This window comes from Ailuropoda melanoleuca, chromosome 8 (genome assembly GCF_002007445.2).
Source record: "Ailuropoda melanoleuca isolate Jingjing chromosome 8, ASM200744v2, whole genome shotgun sequence".
NCBI classification, from domain to species: domain Eukaryota; kingdom Metazoa; phylum Chordata; class Mammalia; order Carnivora; family Ursidae; genus Ailuropoda; species Ailuropoda melanoleuca.
In genome coordinates, this window is record NC_048225.1 from 105802752 (window position 1) to 105828787 (window position 26036).

Below are 26036 nucleotides of genomic sequence, written 5' to 3' on the forward strand. Positions count from 1 at the left end.
TGGAGCGTACTTAAAAAAATTGTAACAAGTGCCTACATTGGAAATGTATGGTGTTTTTTGCAAAGTATAAAGAATTTTTAACATCAGGGGTGATACGATTTTTAGGAGATATTTAAGGACAGTCACTCTTTGTCCTGCCTAATATTTTATACTAACCTTAGTCACAGATTTTCTTGGTAGTGTAATGTTTTATACAAACCCAAACCTGAAATATTAATGTGTTCTATGAGTTACTCACTGTATTACAATTATTTATACTGTTGACTTTGTATTGCCAAAATATTAACAGTGTTAAAAATAACAAAATCTTTGAGTTTATGGAAGACCTTTAAGTGACTTTTCAGTGAAGAATTGACTAGTAAAGGGTTTGAAGTTTTTCTACCTTGCCATAATCACTCTTTAGATAAGGGCCCATTATCTTCTCTTTCCTTATTAACATGAGAATAAAAACGAAATTAGAAAGGGTTTGGAAATAAACCATTTTCTATTCCTGGAATAGAAGCGAATATTATCAAAAAGAAAACTGAAACAATATAAAGTTTTGCTAATTTTAATTTTGATATTTTATTGCCTTTTAATATAGCATTATTTAAATATTTCCAACTTCAATCAAAATTTTAAAATGAATGCATTTTTCATGTTTTTAAAACTAATACCTTATCATTTTTTTATAGGTCTCATATCTTCTGGGTGAACAGAAGTCTACCTTTATGGGGCTTACAGGTTATGTACAATTTTGTTTTATCCTTCTAATTCTGGATTTATTCATATTTCACAGAGAAATACTATTGAAGAGAAAACTGTTGATATTAAAAATGAGTTTGTTTTATTGCCTAATTAATCCTGATGCACATTTTAGACAAACTTTTTTTTCCCCCTATCTTCATGTTTGCCTGAACCCTGCAATCTCACTTTTGAGAATTTCCTTCGGATCAGGATTAGACTTCAGAAAGCTTTTGAGGGTGTGGAGAAAAACAGAGTAAACCAGTGTGTTAAGGCACCACAAGTTCCCTAAATGCCTCTAGGTATTCATCTTCTGTAATCCTTGAAAAAGTAATCAAAAGCCCATAACCATGTTTGCTCTTTTACTTTATATCTGCAGTGTCTGGAACACGGTAGAATCTCAATAAATAATTATTAAGTGCATAAACAAGTGAATGAACGACTCATAGTACCAATAGCAAGAGCTTGGTCCCTAAACAGATAATTTTGTTAATAAAACAAAAAGTATGTTCTGGCAGAGAAGGAGTCCTGAGGAAAGAGTAAGAAAATATGAGAGGGAACATGTCTGAATTATATTGTTGGGGTATTCCCTAGAGTCCTCTATACCTCTTCTTTGTTCCTTTTTTCTGTTGAATTTTATGCCCAGCAAACTTTTTGCATGTTCCCATCTCTACTCTTGTATCTCTCCTACAGATATTTTTATTTTCTGTTATTTTTCAAAGGTAAAAGTTATTTAAAGAATACAGTCACTAAGATAAAAAGGTCAAAAATTACAGATTGGAAGACAGTTGAATCTTGGAAATAATGGAAAGACTCTAAAACTCACTATTTATAAACAGCTTTAAAATACTTTAAAATCAAATGTTTGGTTTGTGTTTTAAAGTCATGAGGATTGTGAAGTCTGTATATTTTAAATGGTATAATGGATTATTTTAATTATGTGCATTGTGATTATAACAATGAAATCAAGTTTTTACTCTGGATATTTCATACTTTTTTGAAGTCAAGTTGCATTTTATTATTTTTGTACTGATTTGCATTACAATGTAATTAATTACAAATACTTAAGTGTTCACTAAAAATGCAGTCTTTTAATCTCTAGCTTGATTCCTTTATGTGAGATACACATTTAAAGATACACATTTTTAAGAATAGTCATATATGACCTTGAAATACATTTTGATCTCTTCAAATTGCTTTTATCTGTTAACGATATTTTACAATAATAATATTAATAATAATGCTCATTTTCAAATAGGATTTTGAGTAATCCATGCTACAAATGTTCTAGAGACCCTCTAACACTACTTATAGAAAAAAAAAGCATGGATGATTATGAGTTAAAGGACTTGTGGGAGAACGTCTAGGAGGTGTGCATTTTACATCAGAACAATGCCTGGCTTCCATATGTTCTTCTCAACATATTTTTCTTATATTGCCATGCACTCATATGCTTTTTTATTGTCCTTCTGTTTTAATATTTACTTAAATAAAAGTTTTCATTCCAACAGGAGTTAAAATTTAAAACTCCAGGGTATCTGTCTTTTTTATGCAGATTGTCTTAAATCTCAAAATCTGTAAACACGTGTATTTGTTACCTGAGTCATTTCTTGCTTATGCTTGCTTATTTTGTTTCTATTCATCTACCCCAAAGTGCTGAGAGTACTTAATACAAAATAATTTGGCTATCTTTTCTAGTTACCTTTTCTGTTGCAAGCATAGCTTTTTGGTAGTTCAGCAGCAGAAATTGTATATGTGATAGTGAATGTAGAGAAAGATGGAAGCTTGTCTAGGACATGCTCTTCCAGCTGTGAAAGAGGAATTAGTTATGAAGTCCATTCAAATAGAATCTGAAAGTCTCTTGAAGTGTTGATGTGGACTATTTTGTTTAGTGTTAAAGGATGTTGCTATTTCATTTTGTTTGAGGTGGGTGACAGGAGAGAATGTATCTCTCAACTTGAAACTTACATTATTTTATTTTCTGAAAGGAACTGCTGTCTTTGGTAGATGTTCTAGAGGTGGTGGAGGTGTTGCTGCGAGAGGGTAGTATTTGTGGTGGGGCAGTTGTGTATGATTGTACATATTAGGAACATACACAAAAGAACCTATTCTCTACATATCATGTAAACTCTAGCCCGTCTGACTATTCTAATCCCACATTTATATTTGAGATAATAAAAAATATTTATTAAGGAGTATTAGAAATATAAAACTAAGCTGAAGTACTGGGAATGGCTTGCAGCCTGCCACCTGTATAGAGAAGCTGAAGTGCCACATGGTACCTCCTTATATCTATATCTGTATATTATACAAATATATACATACGTACACACATATATGTACATATTTATAAAGTTAATAGTATTATAATCATGAATATATTTTTAAATTTCTCTTGCATTTTCTCATTAAGGTACAATTTTTTTTTTAGGTTTCAGTGGCATTGATAAGTCTATTTGAAACAATACTACTTGGTTATCTCAGTTATAAGGTAAGTTGTTTTAATTAGAAGTTTTCGGCTGATAGAACACATTACTAGCCTTAACTTAGTATTCCTCAATTTATAATTTATACTCTGGGGTAAAGTTATTCTTAAACCTCTTTAATTATTTTGGGACTCTGTGGTATGTGATTGTAGTCATATAGTAATGTTTTCCTTGGTGGCTTAAAAATATTTCACTAACTCCTGTGGTTTAATTTACCTATTATATACATGCTTATGTGAGGCAAGCAAATAGAATGGTCTTGCTTTTAAATGTTCTTAACCTCTTTTTCTGATCTGTACAAAAAACATTGAGAGAGCAAAAAACATGTCTGTTAAGAATTATTTTAATGAATTACTTAATTTTTGGTGAGGCTTTGTCTGGCTAACACAACTTAACAAATATTTATTGAGTCCATATTTGATGAAGAGCTCCATATTGTGCATTGTTCTTTTCTCAGTGAGTTTCCATCTGGAAAGGGGAATAGGCAGAAGAAAATTATTCAGATAACAATAATACAAACAGAACAGTAAGTATTTCCACTGAGGTGCAAATAAAGTTCCATGGGGCTACAGATATGTCCTATTATAGGATAAAAAGAAAATACTTGACTAATTTAAGCAGAGTCCTTGAATCAGTGATTTCAATAAGGAAAGATGAAAATACAAGACACTAAAGATTTATAGAATTAGCAAAGTCATAAAAGAAGTAATGTGCTTATAAAATTGGAAGACTAATAAATATATAAGTTTGGGCAGAATTTTGGGGGGCATTTGGGAAAATATTGGTTGGGAAAATTTGGCACAATATTGTGAGGGCCTTGTATAGCAACATATAATGGGAAATTTTGGAGGATGTTGAACATGAGAGTTCTGTAATTGTAATTAAGTTTTAGGAGTATTAGTTCAGAACATCTGTGCAGCACAGGTCAGAGAGACATCACACTGAGAGCCATGTGCTAAATTAAGACACAATTACAGAAAGGAAAATTGGGAGTGAGTTTTTGGCTGGGTGAATGGAATAGACAGTTGACGCAAGATGAAATATAAAGGTAGAAACTAAAGAAATCATCAACCGGTTGAGAAAGTTGAGGAAAAGGCAAAGTCAAATATCACTTTAACATTTTCTAAATTCAAATGACTGGGAACATGGCAGTAAAATTATGAAAAATTACATCAGGAAAAAATCAGATTGGGGTCAAGATAGATGGAATATTGGAAATAGTTTTGGAAATAATGAATTTGAGGTGCTTATGGATAGATTGGTAGACATGACATGTGGACAACTAAAAATGAGAATCTGGAACATGCAGGGAAGAGAGAGTTAAGATGTGAGGTCATTTTCACAGATATGGTGGAGGAAGCATGCAAGTCCATTAAGTACGTGATAATAGCCATGAGAAAAGCTAAGGCTCATTTGATGGAGATGCTTATGCTGTAGTTGGAAGAAGGACAGAGTCATCAGGAAAGACAGAGGCATAGAAAAGAAGGGTAGGAAGATTTTGGTATGGCTGTCATATTCATCACTAACTTTCAGTTCACATTGTCGGCATGTACTGTATCAACTAGTGTAGTCAAGGTTATGTTTTTGGGGAACTCTTATCTAGCATATCAGCTTCTTTCTTACTTTTTAAGACATACGGTTTTGAAAATAACATTTGTTAGACTACTTTTAATCCTAAATTTAGAGCAAGAAATGTTTACAAACTCACCTTTTCCTCTGACTTTATTTAAAAAAAAAAATTCTCCTTAACTCCATCTGAAGAAAATAATGCTAATATCTAAGGAGGTGAGATTGATGAATTAGAAAGTATAGAAAGAAAAGAATGTGGGCTTTCTAAAAAATATAGTTGGGTTGATTTAATATTTGTGAGAAAAAAATAGGATGTTAGAAATTCTAAGGAAGAAAAGTGTTATCTGAAAGGCTGAAAGCATTGGAACTGCAAGTTTAGTAAGGACTTTGAGAAGAGTCCATTGAATTTACAGTTTAGGAAATGATTTGCTATTCATCTGTAAGAAACCAAGTTCAATGGCTTACAACTGGGAGTAGAAAGTGTTAAATAAAGAATGTTGATTGACTGGGGTAGAGTCACTACCCTAGAAGTGGTCAAATGAGTCAGAGAAGATTGCCCAGCAATGGAAAAAATATGCATCCTTTAGAGAAAGTAAGTAGAGGGGACTAAAAAAAAAAAGATAGATGAAGCAAGTTTTATACAAAGTAAGAATAAGCTGGAATAGGAACCTGAGGTCCACTGATTTGCTTTGGCTACATTCCATTCTTTTCTGAGAGCACAGAAGATGGAAAATGGTGCATGAAATATTTTGAAGCTAGAGAAGAGAAGCTGAAAGACCTTACATGTAGGTGGTCACTCATCCCTAAATTATCTGGAAAGTACTCACACAATGATGAACAGCATAAACTAAGATGTCGAAGAAGATCTTTTAATGGTTTATGAGTATATCTCTTCGTTGAAATAGGTGCTTTATAAATGTATATTGATCGACAAATCTAGATTTTGGATACCTAGAAAAACAAAATAAAAATCAAGTAAATTAATATCCAAGATTTTATCTTCTAAGTTAGTATTCAAGTAGGTGATGAAAGTTGAAACTAATAAAAACAAAATAACATGCTAAAAAATTAAGCACGTGGTATTTTCGGTAAATAATTAAATCTCTTTCACTAGTACAAGAGTGTGTATAGATATATAAGTGGTCAAAATATTAATCTGCATTTGTGAATATATTTGCTTTAAATTCTAGCCAAAAAGTAATATGAAATTAACTCTGGTGGTTAATGGAACTCTCAGCTCTAATTTAAAAATCATTTAAAAAACACAAACAGATTCAAGATAATTTTCCATCATAACCATGTGATGTTGAGATTTGTAATTAATTATTTCCTGCCATTTATAAAACGAGAGCAAAGCATTATGAGACCTAGTAGCATTGTAAGTGCTAGATGATATATAATCTTTCCATTCTGACCTTCATAAACATTAATGGCTTAGAGGGAGGAGAGGTAGATGAGTTGAGTTTTGTGTGTTTCAAAAGAAACAAAGGATAAAAAGGAGTTATGTGACATTGGAAGGATAGGTTGCTGTTAATTGCTTTCTTTTCTCTCATAAATTCAGTCAAACTCATGGACTCTTTTAACCCCTCCAATAGACTGTTGGATAAAATATTTGAAATGAATAAATTAAGTAATTGGTCACTATTTATGGCCTATAATTAAGGCAAATTTGGATAGCAGAAACTCAAATGAGCTCCTTCTCTCAAATTAGATTTTTTTTTCAAATTAGATTTTTAAGAAAAATTATAGAATAGAGGTATGCAGAAATGGATATTGCATTAACAACTGTATATATTCCTAATATGGTTCTTTGATACATCAAGCTCTGAGCTATCAACATTCATAGCAAATCAATATTAATTTTTTTATATTTGTTTACATATATACAGATAATGTGCGTATTTGTATATATTATATACAGAGATACACAATATTTAAAAACAAATTTAATACAGTATTCTTTCTGTAAGCACTTTATATTTCTTAAAATTAAACGTTCTAAAATAAGCATGATGACTTAATCCTTAACGAAACAGTTTAAACTATCGTGGAGACTGCAGGTTTTGAAAAATAGACTGATGAATTAAAGCTAAATAAGCAAAAACTCTGTAAAGTGCATGTTGAGGTTAGCAGATAATGATTTAAAAATCCCTGACATCAACTTATTTTATCCTCTATCCTACAAAAGTGCAGGTCTGTACTTAAATCATCATTCCATTCATGTTTATAGCTACTTGGCAGAACAACCATGGGCTCGCCCAGCAGTAAAGTTCTTATTCTTCTGTTACCATAAATACCCTCTATGTCTTTATCAACTGCTTTCAAAATAGAACTCTATTTATACACACACATTCATTAAATCAAAAGAAAACGAAAACAAACTCCGGCATAATTTCCAAAATTCTGCAAACAAAAATCCAACATACCTAGAAGGCTTCTGTTAAATCTACAGTTCTTTTTTCTATAACCACTTTATAAAAAACAACAGTTTTGAAATTTTAACACCATGATGGGCTTCTTTCTGGCAAAGAACAAAGGATTTGACTAGGACTCCTAGACACTCCTAGATACTGGTGATTTTTTTTTCCTGAGATTTTATTTATTTCAGAGAGAGGGAGAGAGAGTGAGAATGTGAGAGTGAGACTAAGGGCAGAGGGGGAGGGGGAGGGAGAAGCAGACTCCCTGCGGAGCCCCAGGACCCTGAGGTCATGACCCGAGCCAGCGGAAATCAAGAGTTGGTCCCTTAATGGACAGAGCCACCCAGGTGCCCCAATACTGGTGATTCTACTTATGATGCCATGGAAATGGTGAATCTAATTATTGTTCAGTTTACATTTAGAGATACAAAATAAGGCTGCCTGAGGGTTACTACACTGTTTTAAATTCACTAAAAGAAGATAAGTTATCAGCTTTTTTAGTTATGTATTTACATAGAGGTATTTTTAATATTGAAGAATAACGTGTTTTTAAAAAGTCCTTGGGTACATCTTGGTCTAACAACAATATTACCATACATCTTATAATTTTTTAAGTGCGTTTTGGAGGTACGTAGATAATAGTTACAAACTTCTGTTTTCCTTTATGATAAAAATAAAAGCCTGATACATTTTACGAAGTTACCTATTTTCCTGCATTTTTATTGATTAAGGAAAGTTATGTTCATACCAAATGTTGTAAATGGTTGGATTAATGTTTGTTTATACTTTATTGAATTCTGTAAGAGAAATGTAGTTCTATACACTCAGAACAGATAAAGCTACCTAAGAAATTTCTTTTTTTTTTTTTTTAAGATTTTATTTATTTATATGACAGAGAGAGCAAGAGAGCACAAGCAGGGGGAACAGCAGAGGGAGAGGGAGAAGCAGGCTCCACTCTGAGCAGGGAGTCTGATGTGGAGCTTGATCCCAGGACCCTGAGATCATGACCTGAGCCAAAGGCAGATGCCCAACCAACTGAACCACCCACTGAGCCACCACCCCAGAAATTTCTTTTTCTTCCGGAAGTTACCTGTTGGGGGGCTGCCTGTCTGACTCAGTCAATAGAATATGCCATCTCTTAATCTCAGGATCATGAATTCAAGCCTCACTTTGGGCATGGAGCTTAATGAAAATAAAATAAATAAATAAATAAATAAATAAATAAATAAATTAATTAAATAACCAACTTTTTGGAAAAAAAGCCATGCCTTTTATTTCCTTTGTGAAGATAAGATGAAATGAAGTAATCATTTAACGTAATTTTGAAGGGCATTTTAGAATTTAATTTATGCTTCTTTATAATGTATTCTGTGGTTACATACTGTTTATATAATGCATGCTGATTTATATAATGTAGGCCTATAGTTACTCCCTAACACTCAGTGAAACTTATGATTACTTTCTATGTTTAGTTTTCATTAGCTAATTTTAGGGGAGATATTTATTAATGTATCTTTAAGTTCAGGAGACAACTGTAGATCTTAGAATCAAATGTAATGAATACCATAAGAAATTCATTTTTTTTTAGCAATGAGTATATTCCCTCATTGTATAATTTTAGATGAGGAAAATTAGCCCTCAGTGGGAAGTTTATTCATTTTCAGGGGATTAGCACATTAGGTGTACCTTTAGAAAAAAAAAATCCAGGTGATATGGTAGATAAATTGGAATGGGGCAAGAATGAAGGAAAGAGACCAACTGGGAGCCTCCACTGGTCAAAGAGTAGGAATGAGGTAGAAGGAGAAGGAGGGAAACTCAAGATCTATTTATGAATCAGGAGATCTTTTTCTTTTTTAAAAAAATCTTATTTATTTGAGAGAGAAAGAGTAAAAGAGAGAGAAAGAGAGAGAGCGCGCGCCAGCGTGCACAAGTCAGGGGAGGGGGAGGGAGAGGAACAAGCAAAATCCCCACTGAGCAGGGAGCCCAGTGCGGGGCTTCATCCCAGGAGCTGGGGATCATGACCTGTGCCAAAGGCAGATGCTTAACTGACTGAGCCACCCAGGCGTCCCATGAATTAGATCTTATTGACCAGTTACCCTTAGGTAGCTGGTAGAAGGAAGATGTAAATAGTTTCTCCAGGATTTTTGGTTTGTGTTACTAGGAAACCAACCAGGGCAAAAATAATAAATTTTCCTTTTCGACATATTCCACACATGGTGCCTTTCGGGCATTTGTGTGAAGCAATGCATTAGGTAATGGAGATGAAACAGAATCTCAGAGAAGCAATATTGATCTGGACTAGAGATACAGCATTGGAAGTCATTGGTTTATTATTGATAATAAGTTGAAGTTGAAACATAGATGAAATTACCTGAGATGGGTATGTAGCCAAGTACTCTTAAAATGCTTTCCTGAAGAAACTTTCTACTTGAACTCTGTGGTTACAAGTGAAACAACTTATATATAACTATAATTAGATAGGCTTAAGACAATAAAATAATTTTAAGTGTTTCCATTTTGATTCAAAAGAAAGAAATATAAATAAGTTCAAAACACAAAATAATTATACCAAGAAGGGGGAAAGTATGTATAAAATATTTGGAAGTTTAATTTACTCATTTTTTTGAGGTTTTATTTATTTGTTAGAGAGAGAGAGCGTGCACACGCATGCACAAGTAGGGGGAGTGGCTGGAAAAGGGAGAGGGAGAAGCAGGCTCCCTGCTCAGCAGGGAGCCGGATGCGGGGCAATCCCAGGACCCTGGGATCATGACCTGAGCTGAAGGCAGATCCTTAACAGACTGAGCCACCCAGGCACCCCTAATTTACTCATTAACATACTTCTTGAGTCCTAACAGGCATAGAAACAAGTAATTCTATAAGACTTTATAAACACTTGTCCAGGAGATTAGGGGTGAAGGCATGGGGAGTGGGGCATTCCAAGCAGTGGGAGAAGTGTGAGCAAAGTTATTAAAGTATGAAATAGCCTAGCTTGTTCAGAGAACTGTGTAAAATTCAGTATGGATGAATCTGTCACTGAATTCAAGATATAAATAGAAGTATAGTAGGTACAAACCAGACCAGTAAACAGAATCTAGATTATGAACCTTCATATAATCTGAGGAATAGTTTGGATGTGATTATGTTAGCAATGGCATTTTAGAAAGAACCTTTTGGCTTTAATATAGAAGATAAATCAGAAATTAATCAAATTAAGTCAGATATCAGTTATGAAACTCTTTTAATTTTTTGAGAAAAAAATTGTGAAATAAAATTGATGTATTACGAATGGAAATGAAGAGCATCATCTGAGATACACAATGTTTTTGTTTATTATGAACTGAATATGTCCAAACAGTGTATCACAGCTAAGAAAACCAATATTAATCTTGCTGTGCATTAATAAAGATATCCTGCCATATCACCAGTGGTAACTGTTCCCACACCCTTCGTTCTCTTGCTGGTCACCTCAATCTTTCTCTCCCCAGGAACAGTCATTGACACCAAAGAGAGAGGTACAATCACCAATAAAAACATACCAAGGACAGAATAAGCCAAATGTTAAGCGTTCTGGAAACTGAGCCAGTAAAAAAAAACACTGGTGAATGAAACAGTAATATTAACATGCACACACATATGCGCACACACACACACACACACACACACACACAATCAGTTATTACTGCTTTTTTGAACAAATTTGACTCTGTGCAAGTAGGAGAGGTCTTTTCCAGACCTCTCCCCAGACACTTTTCCAAATCCACACATCCTCCTGATCCATGCTGATCAAATGATATCTTGTAAAGGTCCCAGAGCTTTTATAGTCTCTCCAATTACAAGGCAAATTTCAGTTTAGTATTTAAGAAATTATGCCCTGTATATATAAACATTTAAAATTTTCATCCATTCTAAGGCTTTAGCTTATCCTTGGCTCAGACCCATGTGGGACAGGGAGTCATTGTGAGGTTATCTGTTATTCCCACTTCCTCTCTTATTTGATGCTGTTGATTCTGGTCCCTCTGGGGCTGACGAGGCACACAGAGTGAGGTGAAGTGATGAGAGAAGCGCCAAAACACCACTAACATCTCTGTACAGAGGCTTTCTTGTTGCTTTTCCCCCCCACCTGCTCCCCCTACCACTTTCTGTATAGCCTGGAGATGGTGATGAATAAAATATAGCAAAACTTGTTACCTAATATTTGAGTACATGGTCATTAGCCAATCTAGAACCTTGCTTTGTGATGTGGTGGTATCTTACATCACTGTTTATTGTTTTAAGCCTTTGGGACCTCAGGGAAAATTAAGAAAGGCTCCTAACTTTGAAGCCAGTGTTATAATTGGAAAATACAGGGACCCAGATTTCAAATTGCCTTTCTAATATGGAGGTCTCTTCATAGAAGAATAAGCTGCTTTAGGAAGTTCTGAGTTTTTTGGGTTTTTTTTTGTTTTGTTTTGTTTTTTGTTTTGTTTTTGTTTTTGTTTTTTCCCCATTGGACACCATTTAAGAAAGTGCCAGTGATTAACCTGTTTATATCAGGGTCAGCTTCGTGGGTGTGTAGTATGCATTTGCACAGGGCTGTACATTTAGAAGGGCCTGTGCTTATTTTAATATTCTTCTGTTGCCTTCTGGAAATTGTTAATAATTTGTTAATAAGAAGCCCTGAATTTTGATTTTGCACTAGGACTCACAAATTATGTCACCGGTTTTGATGAATACTGTTGTACTATGTGGGTTGGGAGATTAGAATCTAGATGATGGAAAAAGCCCTTCCTTTACATTTTAACATAAAACCCATGTTAATACTAATGAACATTAACAAGTGTATGTATTTACAAGCTTTTTAATATGCTTAACAGTTTGTGAATATACCTCATATAGTAAAAAAATTAAGATTGAATCATTTTTTACTGATTCTCTATTTAATATGTGTATTTTTACTAGTAACTTTTCTTCCATGAAGTATTGTATGATCAAAATGTGTTGTATGCAGTATTCAAGACTTACTATAAATGTTTGTTTTACTTCTTAAACTTACCAAAAAATTGAGAGAGTACAATTACATTTACATAAATAATCTTTAAAAGTCATTGCTACATTTTTATATAATGATTTGGTATTCTGTTAATGTAAGCATCCTTGCTAGAGAAATTCTGAGTGCTGTCTTTTCCCCCCTTTAATGGGATTCAGTATAATTGACTTTCATTTTTATTTATTCTTTCTTGCAAGGGAAACATCTGGGAACAGATTTTACGAATACCCTTCATCTTGGAAATAATTAATGCGGTTCCCTTCATTATCTCAGTAAGTCCTAAAAGCATCTTTAAAATAAATAATTTTGTCATTAGACTTAAGTCTTTAAATCTAAATACTAATAAATAATATATTAGCTCTGATAAATGATTTTAGGCTTTGGTAAGGATTATGGTTTTAAAAATAAATAGTAAAATCAGTTGGATAACTGGATTATGAAATGAAATGAAAACTAATGAGATCTAGTGCAATAGCAAAATAAAATACTTTTTTAGACATATATGCTCTAGATGTGCCATTTGGAGAGGTGTTGATATTATCTAGACAGAGAAGAAATTAATCACTCCATTTCTTGTGTACATTATGGAATTTTTTTAAAAATAGAAACTAACAAAAAGCAGAATCAGACCTAAAAATAGAGAGAACTGATGGTTGCCAAAGAGGAGGGGGAGAGGGGCTGGGAAAATTGGTTGAAAGGGAGTGGGATACAGGCTTCCCAGTTATGGAATGCATGTCCTGGGAATAAAAGGCATAGCATAAGGAATACAATCAGTGATATTGTACTAGTGATATCATAGGACAGATGGTAGCTACCCATGTGGTGAACATAGATTGCATAATGTATAAACTTATGAAATCACTAAGTTGTACACCTGAAATTCATGTAACATTGTATGTCACCTATACTCAAATGAAAAAAAAATAGAAATCAAGTATTGGTAAAAGTTTCTCATACTGAGCATGTATTTATTTCTAGCTTAAACACAGTATTTACTAACTCTCCCATTAATAAGAAAGTTGCCAACAGCCAGATAACTAGCAATTTGTTTCTTTATTAAAGTACTGTGGGATACCAATTCTATCATGATCCTGCTCAGTTGCAGCCCCATAAATATATAACAAGCACTTTCCCATTGCAAAATTAGGTTTTAATCTCTCTTTCATAGAGTTATGATAATGTCTGTTGGGGATATGCTTTCTAACACTTCATTTGAATTTTATTTGGAAAATTATGAAAATAAGCAAATATTATCTCAAGTGGTTGCTTACTTCTGATAATTATTTTAATTTGAGTGATTTATCTAGGGGAACAACTGGAACTAGATTAAATGACAGGCTAACTAAATATAATACAATTGAATATGGTTCCCAATGTCACTTAAAATGTTTGAAACTGAAGAAAGTAAGTGGTAATGTTATGAAAAGGGAAAGCCTTCTCTCCTTATTCCTACTTTCCCCCTGATGTTGTAGGGAAGAAGGAGGTGAAGTCTATTATAAACTGTCACACTGAAAGATTTAATGAGAGAATTACCATAGTTATAGCTGACATTTATTTTTTCCTTTCTGCTCTACAATGATTTCCCAAAGAATTTTTCCCTAAGTGAGACTTAGACCAATGAATGAAAAGATTGGATCTTCTCCTTGCATTTCATTAATGAGTTTAAATTATTTGTCACATGTATTAAAAAATTATATTGTCTTTATTAACTTTTTTTGTTTTACATTTTAATCTAATGGGTATGATTTTTGCTTTGAGATAAAAGTTTAGTTTTGGTTTGTTTTTCAGATCTTCTGGCCTTCCTTAAGGAATCTATTTGTCCCTGTCTTTCTAAACTGTTGGCTTGCCAAACATGCCTTGGAAAATATGATCGTAAGTATGGAAGTGCAGTGCAAATACAAAAATATTTTCAGCCTTTCATTATTTGTTACATACTTTCAGTGCTCATATTAAACAGAGAGAGAAGATGACTTGAGGTCTTAGTCTTGTACTTCCTCATTTTTTTGTAATACAAACTCATACTATTATGATTTATTTAGGTATCATTAAATTTCTAAATGGTTCATTTTTAAAAGAAATAAATTTATTTTATTTTAAATTAATAAATTTCTTTTAAATTAATTCAGTATCCCAGTAAATAGTTTCCTTTAATTACTTATAAAAATGAAAGAATTTTGGTAAAATACTGTCAAATAAAATGATATGTTATATTAATATTGATGCTAATAGATCTTAAGTCTGCCTGTATTCTAATTCAGAATGAAAACTTTTTGGGCTATCTTAACTTGGCCCATATTGCCAAATTATCACCTTTGTAAGGCCCTATTATCTGGTAAACAAAAATGGTTCAGATTTTCTAAATATCACCAAACCAGAGCTACCAATAACTGGTTATTTGTCTTCAGAAGAGAACAAACGTAGTTACCTTACAGACTTGCTGTAAGAATTAAATGAAATTACATATGTATAAGCATATAGATGTGTGTGTGTGTGTATAAAATATTGTGTCTGTCATAAATATAGTAAGGGCTCAATCCTATTAGTTTTACTACACTGAAATAAAATTTGTTTGGAAACAAATTTGTTTTCCTTTTAAATGTTTTTGAACAGAAATGGTACACAAAAACTTTAGCCAAAGGAATATTTGGGTAGCATATGAGTATTCACAACCAAATGAATGTTTCTAAACATTTATATTAAATAACCACTGGAATCTCATGAAAATACGTGTCCAAATGATAGGGGAGTATGACCTGTGGAATGGTTTGGAGAAATGTTGGGCCGTCTTCACTATCCTCCCCTCTCCCCTAAAAGTACTATTTTACTAAATATATGTTGCCTAAATTGCTAAAAAAAGAAATACACCGGGAAAAAATAAACCTCTTTACACTAATTTGTGTTATTAGTTGGTGGAAAAAAAGAACCTAACCGAGGGAGGAATCATCAGTCAATCACTAAAAGTGAAAGTAATGCTTTGCAATATTATTTTAGGATTCATTTTCCAATGTGTTTCTATATTTTGCTGCTTCTTTCACTGGTTGGAGAAATTTTTATTTATTTTTCTGCTCATTAACAACACTGTCAAAAAGAAAGGGATGAGAGGTGAACTTCTATCAACTTGATTTTTCTTAACAGTTCTAGTTAAATATGTGCTAGAGGAAGATAAAATAGTGGCTTGTTGAGATTTTATATTGGTGAAGTGATTTATTTCATGCAACACTGACTTTAAGACAGTTAAAAGTTTATTATAAAATTTTTGAGATGAGCAGAAAACTATAAATTATGAAAACCTATAAATCTACCACAGACTAAATACTAGTAATAACTTATATCCTTCTAATATTGTCTATGAAAAAAATGCACACATCATATATGAAATTATATTGTATGTTCAAATTTATAATTTGAATTTTGTCTTTGTAGTGCTCAATTTTATGTCTTCAAATCATTTTTAATAGCTGCATCTAAATCTATTATAGTTTTGGTCACTTTATTTAACCATTTTATATTACATATTTTAGTAATTTTAGTAGTAATGAACATTCATTATTTTATAGTATTATACTTTTGTAATAAATATGAACATAAATATTAATTTTTATCTCTGATGATTTTCACGTGGTCAGTTTTTAGAAATTATGCTGTGGGTAAATACTCATTAATTTAATTAATAAATGCATGACATAAAAAGGGCATGGCTGTGAACTGTGTTACCAAATCACCTTCAAGAAATTTTATAACAAATTACATGGGCAATATCAATCATTTGTGAGTGCTCATTTTTTGCATTTTAAACAACATTGGGCATTATTATTTTCTAATGTTTTTCAATTGGAAAGATAAAAATATCTTTAATTCACCTTTATCTTTATGTTAATGCAATTAAACTTAAAAAATTTTGTTCATTGGCTGTTTAGCTTTTTCCCTTCATGATAGATTGCCTGGCATATTTCATGTCATTTTTCCTGATTCAGAGAATGAGATGTTATTGTAGCTTGACCTAGCTATTACTCTTAAAATTAGAATTTTCCTTTAGAAGCATTGCATACCATGGAGGGCTTTTTAGGAGTCAGTGCAACATCTCTAGAGATGTTAATAAAGGGAGTAAACTGAAATTTGGGGCTTTGGTGGTCCCCCATAGTATTATCTGTATAATATGAATGCTAAGGTGAAGTATATTTAGACCTAGGCAAAAATGGAAATATGCTGCTACATTCAAAGTATATGCATTGTATGTGCACAAAATAGTTGAAATATAATACACAGTAATAAAAGTAGTGAAACTCATGGATAGGTAGTATTTTCAAAATTAAGATATGCTTTTTTGGTTTTATTTTAGAATGATCTTCACAGAGCCATTCAGCGTACACAGTCTGCAATGTTTAATCAAGTTCTGATTTTAATATCTACATTACTATGCCTTATCTTCACCTGGTAAGAGTATACATTCCATTATTTTTATTGTTTCATTTAATTATAGTTTCTAAATATACATCATTTTAATTGAGTTGGCTAAAATAAATAGAGAAATATTGAATATAAATGTAAAGGATCACCCATAGAAATAAAAGTGAATTCCCTCCTTCAGTCTTACAGAAAAAACAAGAAGGTGCGTCTATAGCTTGGTATTGATATTTACTGCAACTTTGACATTTTCCCAAATGTTGTAAACAACCAAATCACAAGAATTTGTACTGCATGCCACAGTTGTCAAACAAGAAATTTTCTTTCAAACTGCTGACATAGAGGTGCCCTTATCTTTCTACAGTGTTCAAAGCAGAAACACTGTTGAGAAAACTGTCGTTGCCCATCACTGTCTCTGCCCGTGCCTTCTATCCATGATGTTTCAGTGTGCAGTCAGGCAGAAAGCAAGGGCAGATCTTCTGACAAAGCAACGCAGGACCTGGTACTTTGTTTTATTATAGAAAACAGTTATTTCTTCTCCTGGAAAGTCTCACTTTGATGGTTATAAAGTAATCCAGTGGGAAATGTGTGCCATACATATGGATTCATGTAGATCCTTAAGAGGAGAAAAAAATGTGAAAAATCAAAAAATGAGGTAGAATAATATATTAAGGAGCCTTAGATATTATGTATAATTGTGCTCTGTCCTAGATTTGACCTATCAAGAAAGAGAAAAAGTTAATTAGGAAGTACAAAATAGGAAGAATGCCCTCATATACTAGTACAACTGAATTAGATATAAATAGAGCCAAAGATAGATATATGTAAACATGGGTTGAGATATGTAGGCATAGCAACTACTTTGTATCAATAGTCTGTAGTTAACATCACTATTAACTGGATTTAAAGTGGGTTTTATTACATACTTTATATCTTAAAAATAAATATATTTTAAGATATTAAATATCTATAAATATAAAATATCTCTCTAAAATTGACACAAAGCAGTCTTATCATTTAAATCTTTTTTACTGCTCACAAATTGCTTTTATTGTTCACCTAGTAAACACCTAGCTGCAGAAATATGAAATATTGAAAGTAATGACTTCCCTTCTAAAGTCACTAAAAATTCTTAATTTTAAGATAATGACATTAAATGAATAGTTTAGTAGCTTTTTCATTTTATTTATGGAACAGTACTCCCAATTAAAAATTTTATATACCTACGTACTTGCTAATATTTCAAACGGTGGAAAATTACAAAAAGTGAAATTAATGTTTTTTAACATATTATTAGAGTCTGTTAAAGTAAATTTAGTAAAGAGGTAATTGAAATACTAAAGCTGAGGAGCACTCGGGTGGCTCAGTCAGTTGAGCATCTGCCTTCAACTCAGGTCATGATCCTGGGGTCCTGGGATCGGGCTTTCGTTGGGCTCCCTGCTCAGCAGGGAGTCTGCTTCTCCCTCTACCCCTCTCCCTGCTCATGCTGTCTCTCTCAAATAAATAAAATCTTTTTAAGAAAAAGAAATATTAATGCTGAAATAAGGACAAGTTATTTTTATATGATAACAGTTCAGCACTTTTGTTTTGAAGGCACCCTCTTCACAGTGAATCATGTAGGGTGGGCTCTCTGTTTTCTCTTACTTTCTTCCTATTTGTGTATTTCTTGAGTAGTTTTTATTTTCAAAAGTAGCAACTAAACAAATTTTGCCACTTTCTTATGCCAAAGGATGCAGCAGTGCTAGATAATGGGTTTTCATAGTGTATATGAAATTGCCATTATGTAATTTATTTAACATTTAAATTATTTGTGTTTCACTTTTTATTTTATTTGCAGTTAGATTTGCTTTTGTTGTTGTTGCTCTTGTGTGTTGCTGGTTTTAATCACATACCTTATAAATTTACAATATTGTTTTTAATCATGTGTACATCAATACATTTTTATCAATACATTTACATTAATATGCTTTTAAATTATAATATCTAGAATGGAGAAACTGAAGTTTGATTTCTTTGTGTAGTCATCTCTAGCATCCAAGCAAAATGTCTTCATAAGTCATGACCATCAAATTATGGTAGACTAAATCTTTTTTTTTAATTCACCATCAAAAGTATAGTTATCTACAAGAAAAATATAAACAATGTTATATTAGTTATAACACACAGGCTGGTTTTTTTTTTAGGATTTATTTCTTTATTTTTTGTTTAAAGATTGTATTTATTTATTTGACAGAGACGGACAGCAAAACAGGGAACACAAGCAAGGGGAGTGTGAGAGGGAAAAGCAGGCCTCCTGCCGAGCAGGGAGCCTGATGCAGGGCTCTATCCCAGGACCCTGGGATCATGACCCGAGCCGAAGGCAGACTCTTAATGGCTGAGCCACCCAGGCACACCCACACAGGCTGTTTTAACAAAGAGTTACACCACACACACTAAAATACAAATATACACAAAGGTTCAGCAATTTACACAAATGGAAATGCTTAAGTAGTCTGTCTAAGAAGGTTGTATCAGCTTAATATTGCTGGAGATTAAATTTGCTTATAACTTGTTTTCTGCCATTCCCAAAACACAGTTTCCATAATGTGGCTCAAGATGGCTACTCTACTCCTGCCATTATATCCTAACTCCAGCCTGTAGGAAGGAAGAAGATAAGGCACAACCCAGATATGACATGCATAATGTAGGCCAGAATTTGGTCATATATCCACACCTAGCTCAAAGAGAGTCTACAGAAATATGTAGCTGGGCAACAATATACCCAGCTGAACATTATACTATCATGGAAAAGAGAAAACTGGGTACTATAGAACAATAAGCAATCTCTGGCCCTGATAAGTCATAAAAGTCCATATGTATATCATTTGTTTAAAACTCAGGGCTATGCTAGTTTGGAACCTGTGAGCAACTTACTGAATTTACCTAACTTTATTTGCCACATTATTAAATGAGATAATATTAATCACCCTATAAAATTTCTCTTGTACTTTTTTTAAATGAAGACTAAATTAGGTATGTTTATACAATGACTATCAGAGGATATGACATTTAGTATGAGCACTCCAAAAATTTCATTTTTTTTCTACCTCAAATATCCACTGTATATAAGATGATTAAATTATGTGACTGCACAAAAACTAATTTGCTCTAAAATATCTAAGCAGAGTAATTTATTAATAATAATACAAAACTGAACCGAGATGCCTAAAAATATATTTAATGGGAAATATGAGAAAACATTTTCCTCCATTGTAATGTATTCAGGTTTTCTGTACTTGCAACATATTTCTAATATTTGTTTCTTCTAGTCAGCTTCACTAAGTTAAAAGCAATGGTAACATCTCCCTCTTTCTGAGTACCTTTAATACTTTATACTATACAAATACACAAACATATATAATTTTTTTTACATTGTGGTGAGAGTAGTCTTAATTAATTGCAGTTATATTATGTCACAGAGCAAGACTGTCAGTACTTCTCCAAATCAGAATTTTTAATATATACAATTTAAGCCCCCAAAGATTCAGGAGCTAATATTTGATGAACTGGATGTGTTGTTCATGAATCTCACAATTTTAAAATTACCTGTTTTGGAAAGCTGCTGTATGGTTTTAAAATGTGTCTTTTCTTCATCTTTATTAACATTACAAAGAACTATCATTAAGCATCTGTCTACAAGAGACACATGCCAAACTGAAATAAAATTAAGCTGCTGACCCAATCTCTGTAGGGAATGTGCTCAGAATTGTTTTTCCTGTCATTGTAATGGAATTTGGACTAATCTTTCCCCACGTCCGCTGTGTACCCATCTTGATCAATAATGCACACTTCCAAGACAGCTGGGAATTGTGATTCAGCCTGTGTCTCTATAACAAAGCAGAGGAAACTGGTACATTGGGAATTAAGCACATGACTTTAGCTTAATGATCAACATATTCTAACCAATAATAAGTACTCTGATTTGTAATGCATTTGGTGTTTCTAATTTTACACTAGTAGGCTTATTTTGCACTTACTTTGTTTCAAACTTTAATTTTTTATTTGAATATGTATGTTTAGATAATTTCATGTTATTTCATAGAGTTATAACATCAAGATCTGTATTATGTTGATGGATATTTTGTGTTTTAGTCCAATGTAAGAAATTCAGTTTACCTCCTAGTCTCATTTCAGGGGAAAATAAATCCATTTATTGTTTAAAAACATGACACTGTTAAAATTATTAACATGTTTAATTCAAAAAGTGTTTGGGATTTTCTTGTGCATCTATAATTAACACTTATTTTAATGCTTGATGCTGAAGTTCTTGAACTCTGTTTACTGATTTAACTCTTAAGGCAAATAGCCGTGTGACAGGAAGTGGACAGTGAAAAAATAAGAACTGAAATTTGGAGAAAGTATTAAACCATGATCTAATGGTGTTATTGCCATCATGGTATTTGGTTACTAGTTTTGTCTGGTCACATTTGTTTTGCTTTATTACAAATGAATGACAGAAACTGTGTTTGTCTGAAGATCTGGAAACTGACAGCCCCCAGGTTTGTATTACACTAGAACAAATGGAAAACTCTTTGTCCCAACTAAATTTTGCAAAAGTGGGCATCCAAATGTTAGGCAGTTAGAATTTAAACCATCATTGAGTTATAAGGGTAATGTATAGTTATTTCCAGACATACAAGAACTTAGAAAGTATACTACCTACATATTATTAAGTATGTACTACAGGAATAATAAAAAAAAGGATAAAGGAAAAGGAAAAAATATATAGCTTATGAGAATCTGTGGTATATGCAGCAGCAACACCTTGGATCTTTCTCCAGGAAACCCCATTTTTCACACTGAGTTTTATCAGAAGTGCAGTTGAAGGCTTATCCAGGCAGAGGCAGAGACACCGTTTTTAATTTCTATGACATAGGTACATAGCCAAGGGAGGTTTTCTACTAGAAGGTGGGGTGAAGGGGTGAGAGAAAGCCAATGTGTTCATGCCACAGTAATTCTCATGTTACAGGTAAGAAACAGAGGCACAGAAAGGTCAACCAAAAAGATAAACCTTAGGTTGTCATAGGTCTACAACTAGTAAGAAGCAGAGCTCAGGTCTGGGTGTAGGCAAATTGGTGCCAGAGCCCACTTGCTTAACTACTGTAATATTATTTGTATGATATTCTAGAAGTCATTAACAAAAATAATAAACTAAAACATAAAAGAATTATGTTAATTTTCTCATTTCTATTTTGAATTTTTAAATTATTGTTTGAAGTCGAATTATAGTTTAGTAAGACATTAGGATGACAAACTCTTTTTAGATATTTTTGATTAAGGATAGAAGAATACTTAAGCCATTGCTATCTCTTTTGTGTGAATAATTAGTTGCCTCAAATTCAGCAAGTTTCTAATCCTTGTTTCTCTTCTTTAATTTTAGCAAACACATATACAACACATTTAAATAAAGTCATGACATATACATGATTATAATCTGTTTAAATTACTTTCATTTACCTGTTCATCAATCTCTCTTTCTGTATATCTGTAGAGATGGGAATATATTCAAGTGATTATATATGGATGTAGAATTATGTATTATGTTTTCAGTCATTTTCCATATACTTTCTGCTATGGTTTAAATATTCAGAATGAATATGTATACTTTTGAAGACAAACAAAACAGTCACAAAAATTAAGGAATGTAAAAAGAGATAACAAAATTTAACACAAAATGTCAAATGTAGAGATCATATTCAATATGATTTGCCTAATTAATTCCTTCCCTTAATAAAGTGATTCTCACATTAAGTTTTTTATAAATCCAAATTCTCCACCTTTATCTCCTACTTACTCTTTGAATCTCAACTTTTTTTGAGTTACAGCTTTTAAATTGAAGTTTTGCCCTGAAGTTTTCTTGAAGGCTATCTGAATTATGGGAGACGTCCAAGCTTTATGTTTCTCAGTAGTTGGAAAAAATTATAAATGTACAATGTTTCTTTAATTATCAGGGTTTCTTGGTAGATTTTCATGACGTATAAGAACAAAGAGTCAATTTTCCTTCCTTACCATTTTATGCCCTGCATCTCTTGGATGGGTATATAAGATGCTTCACAAATGTTTGTAGTTGATGCACAGTAATATTTGGGGGTCAGAATTCCCAAATGATATCTTATCAACTGGAGGTACTTAAAGATATTGTAAATTAAGTATACTCAAAACATGTATTTTGAGAATGTTCCTTTAAATACCTTCTTTTCACAGTTAACTTTGATGTGAGGTTAAACACTCTCAGTGTAATGTATGAAGACATTATAGGATTGTTGTTTCTGCCAAGGAAATCTAACTGGGTAGTCAAACTTCTACTAATTTAATTGGAGAGAAATACTCTTTGAAATAATTTTTATAAATTGCATACACATACCTCATAAATAAGAACTTCCAGATAAATCAAGTTTTGGCTGTTAATTTTGTCTCCCTGTAACTTCCAAATTAATGTCTTGAGAATGTTTCTTCCTTTAATGTTAGAATTTGTGAGAACAGAACAATTTAATAAAATTACCGAAACTATCATGTCCTATATTGATCTCAGAAACAAATTGATTAAATGCTAGAGAGCATTGCAGTACACATGCTATCAGGCTTTTTTCGTCCCATCATCTTTCAGAATTTTTGTTTTTTCTTCTACTTCTTTCTTTGTTTTTTTTTTATTGTTGTTCAATCTCACTTTTGCTTCTCCCATCTGATCTAAATCCTGAGCTTCTTCTGAAAAGTGTTCATCATCCATTTATTTTGAAATAATGAAAATGCATGTTTGTGCATTAGGGTGAGGTGTGGTCACTTTTCATGAATTACTAAATTGCAGTATATGTTGACTTCAGATTAATGTGTATGGCATGATTCAGTAACTTTTTTGCATAGACTCAAAGGCAATGGCCAGGAGTTTAAGAACTTTCTTGCAACAATAGAAAAACTAGATTTATTATTACTTTAAACACAAAATTTCTCCCTAAAAAACGTAAAACTCCCAACATCTCAGATATCTTAAATTCCACGACACTATTAGGTTTTAAGGAGATACTCCATAGGAAATGAAAATGATTATTTGGAACAATTTAATTGGTATTCATCCAGGAAATACCAAAGTGCAAGTCGTGGGCTGATTTGAATACTAATGTATGAACTACAAGCATGAAATCAAAGTGTTAGATGCTTTTAGCACAGAATGCCACTGCTAATTAAGTTTTTCAAGTAACTGTGCACAGCGATAGGATTCATAGGGAGTGCATGGATATTTAAGGTTATTTATTTCTGCCATGTGACTTTTTTTCTCTGAAAACATTTTATTGTACAAATTGACATTTACCAGGTGGTGAGAGAGTTTACAGTCTCAATATTTCCTTTCATTCAAATTAATGTTTTCCTTATAAACCTTGCCAAAGCTTGAAAGCTTGTACAGTAGTTCCCCCTAATCCACAGGGGATACATTCCAAGATCCCCATTGGATGCCTACAACTGGGGAAGGTACTGTGTATTATATACACTTATGATCAAATTCAATTTATAAATTAGGCACAGTAAAGATTAACAACTAATAATGGAAAGAATAATTATAACAATATACTATAATAAAAGTTATGTGAATGTGGTCTATCTCAAAATATCTTATTATACTGTACTCACCCTTCTTGTGATGATGTGAGATGATAAAATGCCTATGTGATAAGATGAAGTGAGGGGAATGACATAGGCTGTGTGACATAGCTTAGGCTACTATTGACCTGATGCTATAACAGAAGAAGGACTATCTGCCCCCACTGCAGGTACCTGAAACTCCTGAAAGCAGAACCGCATATAAGAAAGGACAACTATATAACCAGATGTATAGTTAACATTTTAAAAGAGGCAAATTTTAAAGAGCACTAATTACAAGCGATTAGTAATTAGGATGCCGTTGTTGTTATATGTAGGGTCTATTTAAGTACATCAATTACGATTTTTCAGTTTTTTTAAAGAAGGTAAAATGTTCAGATTTTGTTTTAGAATTGCATAACACTGAAATTGTTTTGTAGGGATCTGTGTCAAAGATAACATTGAAGAATGGTTTTTAAAGAGACAAATCTCCCAGTAGACTCTCAAATCCAGCATCCAGAAAAATAAACTTTTTCTAAGAGAAAAAAAAATCCTAAAGCTAACATTGAAGCTTTTAAACAAACTGTATTTAATTCATTTAAATTCTTTTACTATTTGAAATGTATGCTTATCTAGTAAAAATTTTCAGTGCCTATCTTATTTTTCTGGTTTTTAATATTGTTTTTCTTATGAAGCAGCCATCTATTAGCAAAAATACATATGACACTGCAATAAGGTAGGTTTGACCCAGTTGCAGGTTGGTGCTGAATAAGGTAGTGAGTCTCACACTAATCTGTTTAGCTCTTACCATACCTGCACTGGGATTTTTGTCATGAACAACTCCATAAGCCCTCCAAGTGCCCAGGGTCACATCTTACTTGAGTTCTTATCTGTGCTAAGAGCCCAAGTCCATGGTCATTGCTGTGAATGGTGCACTGTAAGGCCAAGAATTACCTGAGAACTCTCAGGTAGTCAGTGAGTGCATTTTTCTCTCAGTCAGGACAAGCTATATACTGAGTCATGTTACTTTCTGGCTCTTTCTTAGGAATGATGTGTGAGAAACCTTGACAAAAAAGCATTGATTTTACAATCAGTTAAAAAGATACACCATTCTGGTTCAGGCTCTGTTTAAACTTTGATCACCATGTGCATTTCACTCAGGTTGTTCTTCACACAGTTATCCTATTTTCTGTCACTTAGTATGGACTTCTTCAATTTCCATCTTACTGACAGCTCTTGTTACACCAGAGTGACTACAGAGTTGCTTTCTTTGGTAAGCTCTAATATGTGCTTGCTCTTTGGTATGAATGATAAAAATCTTAAAGTGGAACGATATAATCCTGGGTTCATACTATGACTTTCACATGAACTAGTTCCAAGACTATCTTCATTTTGCTTACTGTGTACATATCCATTTGTGCAGAGGGATCGATCTCATGTTAAGTGTTCCTACTGGAGTAAATTAAAAAAAAATAGAAGTGACACAGTTATGATGACAAACTGGATATCAGGTGTAGGAGAAAGAAAAATCAAAGGATGATTTTGAAGATTTGCATTTTGGGAAACTGAATGATAATGCCATGTATGAGGATGAAGAAACCTGGAAGGAAACATAAAGAGGAAGCGAAAGAAAGAGTCCATTATAGTTGAGCTGCTTTTTAGAAACCTTACTGAGGTGTTGAATAGCCATTTGTCTGTAGGAGCCCAGAGCTCAGAAGAGGGGTGGGACTCCATAGAGTGGGTAATATTAGCAGCGTATGGGTAATCGTGTAGGGAGGTCATTAGAAAAGAGCACCTTCG

The 26036-nt window shown here is 32.8% G+C and overlaps 1 protein-coding gene across 7 annotated transcripts in view; it reads left to right on the forward strand.

Annotated features, from left to right (window-relative positions):
• KCNT2 (potassium sodium-activated channel subfamily T member 2) overlaps nt 1–26036 on the forward strand; it is a 349882-nt gene that overhangs the window by 116808 nt on the left and 207038 nt on the right. For all 7 annotated transcript variants that reach the window (XM_034667169.1, XM_034667168.1, XM_034667171.1 and 4 more), the window contains exons 4-8: nt 675–723; nt 3155–3214; nt 12419–12493; nt 14010–14093; nt 16561–16655. In XM_034667169.1, coding sequence (XP_034523060.1) covers nt 675–723; nt 3155–3214; nt 12419–12493; nt 14010–14093; nt 16561–16655 — 363 coding nt within the window. The remainder of the gene's footprint in view (nt 1–674; nt 724–3154; nt 3215–12418; nt 12494–14009; nt 14094–16560; nt 16656–26036) is intronic.